Consider the following 10,272-nt stretch of genomic DNA (forward strand, 5'->3'; position numbering starts at 1 on the left):
CTAGTATCATGCATCTTTTTGTGAAGATGCTCAGACTTGGAAAATGATTTTTATGACACTATCGCGTTAGAAGCTCAGCTATTTAAAATGAGACTTGTCGAACGCAAATCGTGTATAAGATTTATAAAAAGCCTTCCCATCTGGGAGGTTACCGGCATGACTCTTCCGTCTCGTGGAACAAGACGAGTATATTTTCACCGACCTTTCGACGGGCGTGTACACGTCGATAGCGGCGAGTATGCTAACATCATACGTTTCAATTGAGAAATATTAAATAACAATACTCAGATTTGTGACTATTTTTGAATAACGACTACAGTATAACCTGTCTAAATTAATAATGTTGGGACGCCCTTTCCTGATAAATTTAAAAAGTTTAGAATTTTAGACAGGTGTAGTATCCCACAGATAAATTAATTATTTCGCTTTTTTGGAGGGATGTGGTTATAAAAGAAAGGCCTCTCCCACAATCCCCAAGAAGAACTCAGCAGCGCATCAACAATGCCTCTGGGAGGAGCACGCCACAATGACGGACGATGTCCGTGTGGCTCTCTGCAAACATTACACATAGAATCCCGCACTGATCTAGGCACAGCTTGTCAATTGACTTCAGGACAAATATCAGCTGGGGGTCAGCCAGGCGACGGTCTCCAGCACGCCGAAGAAGAAGGCAGACCATCTTCGACTTTCAGAAGACAGCAGTAATGTATTCACTGATGGAATCAGCTCTGCTGGCTTGGTTTAATGCCCATTCGGATCGTATCAGTCTTAGCGGAGACGTTGCCCGTGAACATGCAGAGCGGATTTTGGACCTTCTTTGTCCAGGACATGAACTATTTCAGCTTTCCAACGGATGGCTGGAATCCTATATAGCTCTGAATGGAATCCGCGCCTATCGCAGTTCGGAGAGAGCGGCGCGATGGACATGGTTGATGAGGAGGATGCGCTTTCTCCCTTATGCGAGGTCCTCAATTAGTATAAATGGAAGAATATCTACAACATGGGTGAGACTGGCTTGTTCTATCGGATGCAGGTAAGCACTCTGCGAAGGACACCAAATTTTGTTATCTGGTGGCTAATGCAACTCTTCTGTTTCAAGCTGACACTTCGCTTGCAACAGGGAGCTGAAGGGGTGAAAGCAAACAAGGAATAAATGTGACTGTCTACTGCAATGGTGATGGGTCCGACAGAGGCCCCTATGGATCATTGGCACTACGCCACTTCTCGCTGCTCCCGCCATGTCAATCTCCAGAACCTTGGCTATCAGTATCGCAGCAACAAGAAGGCCTAGATAACACAAATTATCATCTTGGAGTGACTGAGGGACTTCGATGGGAGAATGGCAAACCGCAAGGTGCTGCTGATCCTGGACAACTGCAGTGCACACGTCCTGCTTGCTGATCTGTCGCAGCGAATCGCAATTCGCAACACGACAATCTACTATATTTCGCCCAACATGACGTCGAAGCTTCAGCCGTGCGACCAGGGTATCCTACGCAACCTCAAAGCCTACTAGGCGCAGCTTCTCCCGTATGCTCCTTCAGGATCTCGACAATGGTGTCGTTGAGCCGGCAAAGATAAACATCTTTCATGCTATCTAGGTGTCAGTCTCAACTTGGTCTAACGATGTCCGCATTGAGACCATCCATAACTGTTACCGGCATTGCAACATCCGGTCAGAACCAGCTGATGCTGCACCAGTCCTAGAGGAGCAGTGCCTTGACAATGAAGTCATGGTGGAGATGGAACATCAGATTAGACGCTTCAGGTATCCTATCGTGATGAACATCCGCAACCTGCTAGACTATCCTACCGAGCGGATCACATCATACATTCCAGACGTGGATGAAATCATTGAGGACCACCTCCCGACTCAGCCTGAGGACGAGCAGGAATCGCTGTCGTAGATGCTCAGAAAGCACTCGAGTTGCTTGAGACAATCTGGCTGCAACAGGATGGCGGCGCGCTGGGTTTTCTCAAGTCCGTACAGCAGATGAAGGACAGCGTTGGAGCAATCCGCACAAACCAAATCGCTCAGCCTGACATACTGTAACGGGGCACTACGACTTGAACTGCTTCAGTACAAGTCCATTTCGCACTGCCTCAGTTGCAAGTGGTGCCCTACATTATTTCACGTACACTAGTACGTGCAGAGGAAGACTTCTCTTTAAGGCAACTAACTTAAAGAGGGTTAAATGAAAACTGTATTAATATAAGTAAGTATCTCTTCTATCTATCTTGTAAATGCAAACCTAATTATAATCTAATACTAAACATGCAATTGAATACTTATCTGATCTTATCTGTATCTCTCTTTTGTTTATCTCTACAGCTGATTAGTCTGCGAAATAGATAAAATGGTCTATACCTATTTATGGATAAGAATTTTGAACATAACTACATAGAGTAATATCCTCCAAATATTCTCTACGTTTTAGATAATATATTAATTAACAGCCTTTAAGTGTTAATTTCATGTAACGATACACCCCGTTACACATACGAGATTTCTTCAGACGTGTTTAGTGCTTTCAATTATTTTACAGTATCTGATTTTTTTCATCAAGAAAAATTATATGAATAATAAATTTAAAAAAAGGGACCTCAAATTGCATTTAATAATTAAATTACAAAGGTTTATTAATCATTAAATGTGCTCGATTAACGACGAAGTTAAATGAATAATTTAAGAATCTTATTAATTAACTCGGGATTTTCTTAAGACAGGCTCTTCTGTTCATTTCATTTTTCTACTTCAAATGAAAGGTAAATTTTGTCTGGCTCAATCAAATGTGAAACATTCTCAACATCTAGAGCTTCAAGCAAAAATTCTACAGCATATCAGATTTTGCTCGTCACATAAATTCTAGCTGGGTATGTGAGCCAGCTTCGTGAAAGACGCATCATTTTTTCCCTGTCAAAACAACTATTTCTCTGCTTACAATTATTGGGTAAACTATTCCTACGAGGAAACAGCCTCGACTGTAACCAGTATGTAACATAGTCGCATGTTGAAAGAGAATTAACGCAAGACAAAGTTGTCAACACGCAAACACACAGAAGACAATCGCGATAATGCACATATATTGGATTGTTCATGCTTGAACTTTATATGGCGCAATAGTCCCGAGTCCGTAGGCTTACAATTCGTGCGATTGTAAGCTCGTTGGCTGCAGTGCGTCCTATATGTCGCAGCTGAGCCATAACATAGCAGGCTATCCTGACAAATACAAACACAGTTTCCTGTAAGCATTTTTTATTAAATATAAACAGTCCCGATCGTTAGCGCGAATGACTATTTTTTTGGTCAAAGCTAAACTTTATCGCCTATATTACCAGGCTTTGGCTTCATAAAAGAGAAATCTACGGGGACGCGAGCTGGAGTAAGGGACCTCGAATAATCCAAGTGAAATATAATGATAATATCTATAGGTTATGTAGTTTTACGCTAGAGTTGCCATATCGTGCGTCTGTCGTAAAGCCGTCAGCTGGAATAAGAACGAATCTTAGCAAATGTTTCTATCAATATAGAATGCACTGCACACCCCTCCCGACTAAACCGACTGAATGGGCCGCCAATCGAGCTCAGAGAGCGACCAAGTTTCACGCCAAATACGCACAAATCACGCGATCGGATATTCCGCCGCTTGCCGTATGTATCAATTGGTCGAGACTGGCGCCGACAGCTGTTCTCGATGATTGCTTTTTCCAAGAACGTCGGTGCAGAACCAAGACATGTGTGTGCATGACACGGGCAACTCGCGAGTTTTTTACATCTGACTCTTATGCGGCTAAAGGCACAGTGCCGCACAAGCTCAAAATAACGACTCCTACAGTTTGCCTTGTCACGTGATCAACCTCGTTTTGAATTGATAGTGGCAAGTAAGTGGACTGCTATTGATTCCGGCAAGAGGGTTACGCAAGACTTTGGTGCAGGGAACAATAGAGCTGTTTTTATCGAACCTTCAGCGCAGATTCCAGGAAAGTTGCGCTGGCGTGACGCTTCGGGCTCCGGAGGCTGGACAATGCAGGTCCACCGACGGTGGCTCAGATTCGTGCTGGTGGTACTGCTCATGAATTCACAGGCCAATGCACAGATTTTTGCAGTGCAAAGTCGCGATGGGGATCCAGAAACGGTCTTGAATTTTAAAGAGGATCTCAATAATGGACGTGTTCCAACGTTGGCGACGCAACGACCAGAACGGCCATGGTTGCTTGACCAGAATGCATCGTCGGACTCGTCGGAACCAGCAGAGCCCTCGACACCGACGCCCGAGGTTTTAAAACCAACCGACGCACCAAGTACACGGGCGCCTTTGACAAGTGCTTCCCCGGGAGTGAATAATAAGGACGTAGATGCTACCGACAAACCTTTACCTGTTAACAAACCCGTCGATCCTGCAAAGCGCGACGCCAATCGAGACAAAGCGACTGGTGTGGTAAAGCCAAAGGACGAGACCACGGAGGTTACGTTTACAAGGTCCCCACTTCTTCAACAGACAGCGCCTGTGTCCGACGCCATCCCCACGGCTGACAGCAATGCTAATTTTGACAAGCCAACCTCCAGTCCTCCAACTGAAGTTGAAATCAAGCCAGAGGAGTCGAAACCCGTGCCAAATGCACCACCGAAATCAATTTCTTTAAAAGTGAGGAAACAAATCATCGATCCCGAGTCTGGATCGGACGACGATGCCAGTGTAGGCTCTAAAAGTGATTTAAACGAGACCCAACAGACTTTGAAACCTCCTACGAAGAAGGATGCCAGTACGATTCAAGAGACTCTCGAATCAAATACAGTCGATTTAAAGACAAGTAAAACAAGTGACAAGACTACGAAACAAGACAATTTATCCGACAATGGTACGGATTCAAAGCAAGAAGCAGATACGTCGCGATCATCTTCGTCGTCTGGATCGCCGTCGGCCGCGGCGTCCGTATTAGCTGATGCAGCATCGAATGCCACGAGTACTGCATCAAATACGTTAATGCTTGGTTTAATGATGGCAGGCGCGATTGCGCTTGTGTTACTGGTCGCCCTCTTTGTATACAAGAAAACCAATCAACTGGTCCAAGACGACGACCCTGGTCTTGAAAGAGGACGTCACGATCACACTCAAGGCGTGGCTCAAGCGTCAACAGTGGCGGCAAATTATCATCAGAATCACAACATGTCGCCAACAGGGTTTAGTGACGACAATTACCCGCCAAATCCTGGCAATAGCCAATTCGATCAGGAGCCTTACGATCACGATGGAGGTCGACTTACGTACAATGATCCAAACCTCGACATGTTGACACCACGAAGCCAAATCGCTTTAGCGCATTCTCAAATGTCCTTGCCACCAATGGCGCAAACAAATTCTTCACACGGTACGAGTCAGTATTCGCAATACTCGTCCCAGTCGTCGTCGTTTTATGGTCAAAGTATGTATAGCTCTGGTCACTCGGGGAATCACTTTCAATCAAAGTATGACAGTCGACATCGAGAGGATCTTGCTTCCGAGGACGAGAGCGATTTTGGGGGCGATTCGATTCAAGATCTGTCGAATGGATGGCATGGAATGGGTCAAAAAGGGTCGAAAAAGACGACAAAGCGACCGGATTTGTCTTTGGACGAGTCGTTTTTTGAACCCAAAGACTCGCGATCGACGTCAGCAAGTGATTATCACGGCCAAACGCGCTTTCAAGCGTCCGGCCAGACAGAATACCGCATGTCCACGGCAGATGAGAGCAGATATATGGGCGACGAGAGTTTTGCGGCCACGAATAGTAATTACGACCAGAGCCACTACAATGGCGACCCGAGTTTTCAAAGCAGCGGCTTTAGCGAGTTTGAGGCATCTGGTGCACCCCGCCGACGAGGGGATAGTAGCAATCATGACGCGTCTTCGTTTTATCGGACCAAAGATTCTCGATTTACGGACGCTTCATACTATTGAGCGACTTACGAGTCCTGACCAATTTTAATGTCCCTCAAAAGTTTGTCCATGGTTGTGTGTAAACCTACGGATGTCTGTCAAAATGGAATTCAAATTAATTTATACTTTTGGCGATTGTATTCCTGTAAATTTGTATTTAAATTGCGAATTTTTCATTGTTCGTGAAAAACAAATTAATATATAGATTGAAAGGTTTTCTTTAAAAAAAATAAAAACAACCGACTGATGTGATGTACACCAAGTGCGTCCGATCTCGTTCCGCAGTGGCAGAGACATCCTCGCCCCTTGGCAGACCTTGCAACTCTTCTTTGGCTCGTTGTTACGCCTCGTGGGGCGCGTTTAGTACGCAAGTGCCAATTCTTTGCAACGTATTGCAAGATTCAGTATCAAACCGCCGAATCTCTCGTGTTGCCACGAGTAGATTTAATACCGAGAACATCACGCTAGAAGACGCGCCATGGCGGACGCGCAGGATGTCCAGACGCTCAAGATGCAAGGCACGTGACATCGTGTGGCCATTTAAAGCACACTCTCTTCCTTTGTGACAATATCGTGTGGTTTGTAGTGGTACGGAAACACGAGAATGACCCGGATCGTCGACGTTCGACTCATTTGCGATTAGAACCGCCACGTACGTGGCCATGTTGCAGTCCTTTTTCGTGCCATGATGCGACTTTAGACACTAATACGCGTTGTAACACGTAGAATCCGATGTCCGATTAGCGAGTTCTTTCCAACGGGCCCGCACATCAGGCGTTCATCGCCTTCTTCGCTCCAATACTAGCAGTATCGGGAGCTATGTACCACCGACAAAGGAGAACGATAGTACTCCTACCGGCAATAATGCGTCTAGCAGCAACGCGATTGTTGAAAACGACAAGCTTTATGACTCGAAAGAAATGCCTTCCGTGCCTGAATCGGTCAAAATAGACGATCATCTCGCTACTGACCAAGTCGAAGACGATCCAGTGCCTTTGTATCTCGAACACACATGGACCCACGTGGTGCTTAAAATGACGGCGTTTACCGAAGAAGATACCGTCACAAGCTTTACGTTTGATGAGAAAGGAGGCGGTATTGGCCAAACTTGTGAGAATATTGCAAGTATACCTGCCGATACACTCCTTGCAGAGACCGACCACGCACGTGTGCTGTATAGTCACGGGCGTTTCTATTTAGTCAATGGCGACCAAGCAAATGGGGACACGTTTGTGCGGTTAAGTCCCGTGGAAACCCAAGCAAATGACGAAAATATGGGCGATCGTATGCAATGGCCTCTCGAGCCTCACGTGGCATTTCGAGTTGGAAAATCGGATTTTCTTGTTACATCGTTTCACGAAGAATTGCCAAGTCTTACGGTCTCGGCATTAAGTGGCAAATTAGCTGGCACGGAGTTTGTGATTACACAAGAAGGTGCAGGAATTGGTCGATCTGCGGAGAATCAAATCCATACAAGTGATGGGGAACTCTCTCGAAAACATGCTGCAATTTGGTTTGATGAATTGACGAATCAATTTTATTTGATTGATTTAAACTCGACGAATGGGACATTTATGAAACTCGTGGGAAGTTATCAAGAACCCTATCGACTGGAAATTGGCGACGATTTACTCGTGGCACAAACGTGTTTAACTGTCAATCGGTTTGACTTTGGAGCGCATGCCGACATGGGCGCTCGTAAACATATGGAAGACGCGCATACGATTATTCAAGACTTGTGTATTGAACCATTAAGTCGTTTGGGATTGCATCCCCAGTCATTCTTTGCTGTCTATGACGGCCATGGCGGTGACGAAGCATCTTCGTTTTTGAGTGACGTGCTCCACCATAGCCTCATTACCGCGTTTTTCATGCACACGAGTGAATTGAAACCTTTACTAACAATGACAATTGAGGAATTGCAATCAATCATCATGAAGCGCTTGACCAATGCGTTTGAACGTACGGATGAAGAATTTTTAAGGACCTCGGATCGTCCGCAAGCTGGAAGCACGGCCACGACAGTCTTTGTGGCGGGCAAGTATCTCTTTGTGGCCAACGTTGGAGACTCGCGCACTGTCTTGAGTCGCAATGGCACAGCTGAACGACTTTCAAATGATCATAAACCCAGTCGAACGGACGAAGCGCAGCGGATTCGAGAGACTGGCGGCTTTGTGATTCACGGACGTATTATGGGCGAATTGGCCGTCTCGCGTGCCTTTGGCGACGCCCCTTTCAAGTCGTTTGATCTCGTCGAGCCTTTGGTCGATGACATTGACACGAAAGCACGGAACGAGTACAATTCGCAGGAATTACCGGTGAATCCCAACGATATTTTAAAAGGTCCATTAGTGATTCCGACGCCAGAGTTTACCGTCACGGAATTAACAGACGAGTGCGAGTTTGTGATGCTCGCAAGTGACGGATTGTATGATGTGTTGAAAGATCAAGAAGCTGTGGATTTTGTTCGTCGAAAACTTGTCGAATTGAAAGATGTGCAACGGGCTGTTGAGGTGTGTGAGTGAGTGGATTGTGCTAGATGATGCTTGTGGTGGATTAATGGCGCGATTCTCTCTCGTTTTTCTTTGTGTAGGCGCTTATTGAGTATGCCATTTTTCATCAGCGGTCGACCGATAATGTGACATGTGTCGTTGTGATGTTTAAAGAGGCGAAAGAAATAGTGTGGCAAAGTTCCTCGTAAACATGAGTCTGAGCGCTAAAAAAGAGGACAAAACATCAATATATAGGATAGGACGGGACAATTACTACTATTGAACGAAAAATTGCCGTATGGGTTTAAAAAGAGTAAAACCACATTTTAGGAAGAGAATTTCTAAACTCACTTCATGCAGTTTTTAGTCAATTTAATTTCTGAATTACAGCGTATCACATTGCATTACATAGATCAACGCCAAACTCTCCGTGCACGATCACCAACTGCGGCGTTATCTGACGGCTTTCCATTGACTTTTTTGCGCGGTTTAGAAAAGTTGGAACCGTCCTAGAACGAAGTGCAAGTAAAGATTTTTTTAAATACAAGAATGCTGGTATCCCATCATGACCCAGACCGTCCCGAAAATTCAAGTAAGCGAAGCCATAAGTGCTTGAACTATCCTTTCCAAGTCACTTTAAAGCAAAGAGCTTGGAAGTTGGAGATAGATAATGGTGCTCAAAACCATGACCTTGTGCATCTTAGTGCATATTCTTCCGTACGCAGGCTTGGGAATACGGCAAGTCAGCAGGTGGTTCGCTTCACAATGCTGTTGTCCCTTCTAGAACAATTTAATAATTGTCTCTCGTTCATCATGGCCAACTAATGAACGTCTTTGAGCGTTACAGGCGTGTGGATGTCGTACGAGTGAGTGCGATGGCCTCACTTGTGGTTCGGTCGTTAGCATGACTGCACAAGACCTCAGTGTGAATACCCAGCACATTGTGGAGTTAGATCCCGACGGCTGTGCACGAGCAAATGCAACATCGAAGGTCCGCTATTGTGACGTGGACATAGTTATTGACGGAAGTGCACAAGCACAGGCAGCGTCGAAGTTCAACCACTCGAATAAGTTAAGAGGTACGAAACAAGGATGCTTTCTTGAAAAGCAACATCCAAGAGAATTTGGAACGCCCGTCTATAAGAGAGAGTGCGAAAGTCCTTGCTCGACTGGAGAGTCGATCGTGAAGGATATCGCTGTGGTAGCGCAACCACAGCTAGAGGATGTTGGGGAGGATATTCACCAAATAATTTCTGAGAGAAGAAGTCCCCGGAAACCTGTGGTCTAAGGTTCCCAGGTACCTTTGGAAATAAGTTCCAAAGAAGAAACTGAGACAATCAATGTCTTAGTAAACAATGGATCAAGTGTAGGCGCTTATACACTTGATCTATTAGCGCCTCCGAAGTTAACTTCGGAGATAACTCGATTGCCAACGCTATAATCGAAACGGTTTTTGCTGATCTGCGTAGTAGTAAAGTCAAGCAGATCTGCCTACTTGTCACAGATGACGACAACGTGGCCAATATTCGGTCGGCAATCGTATTTCTTGAGAACGAACGGATTCTCAATAGCTCATCGATAAACGAAAGTGTCCTGAATGAGAAGATTCGGATTATACGTTTTACGTCCCGATCCTGGGAGTCTTTGAAAACAACCCATATGCATAAAGATTTAGTTGAATTTTAGGATGTCTTCCCTGAATCAGTACCGTGCGAGTTGCCTAACGACAAAGGCACTCGACACGAAATCGACCTTATCCCAGGTTCGAAATACTGTGGTATGAATCAATTGCCGTTGCGTCGTGAACAAGTAATAGCGATCGACAAATTCTTTGCCGAATGCTTAGCAGCGGGCCATGTGAG

The 10,272-nt window shown here is 45.3% G+C and overlaps 2 protein-coding genes across 2 annotated transcripts; both read left to right on the forward strand.

Moving 5' to 3' along the window:
* Positions 1-4,025: 4,025 nt before the first annotated feature.
* CCR75_009665 (uncharacterized protein) lies at positions 4,026-5,939 on the forward strand (the record flags this gene model as incomplete). Its single annotated transcript, XM_067967704.1, has 1 exon — positions 4,026-5,939. The coding sequence occupies one exon, from the start codon at positions 4,026-4,028 to the stop codon at positions 5,937-5,939; it is 1,914 nt and encodes a 637-aa protein (XP_067818592.1).
* A 230-nt stretch (positions 5,940-6,169) lies between these two features.
* On the forward strand, positions 6,170-8,800 carry CCR75_009666 (uncharacterized protein; the record flags this gene model as incomplete). Its single annotated transcript, XM_067967705.1, has 4 exons — positions 6,170-6,440; positions 6,505-6,570; positions 6,645-8,431; positions 8,512-8,800. 4 exons carry the CDS (start codon positions 6,170-6,172, stop codon positions 8,617-8,619), a joined length of 2,232 nt encoding a protein of 743 aa, XP_067818593.1. The 3' UTR covers positions 8,620-8,800.
* Between the last annotated feature and the right edge of the window lie 1,472 nt (positions 8,801-10,272).

This window comes from Bremia lactucae, assembly GCF_004359215.1.
Source record: "Bremia lactucae strain SF5 chromosome Unknown BlacSF5_NotPlaced_69_SHOA01000026.1_149490bp, whole genome shotgun sequence".
Classification (NCBI taxonomy): Eukaryota; Oomycota; class Peronosporomycetes; order Peronosporales; family Peronosporaceae; genus Bremia; species Bremia lactucae.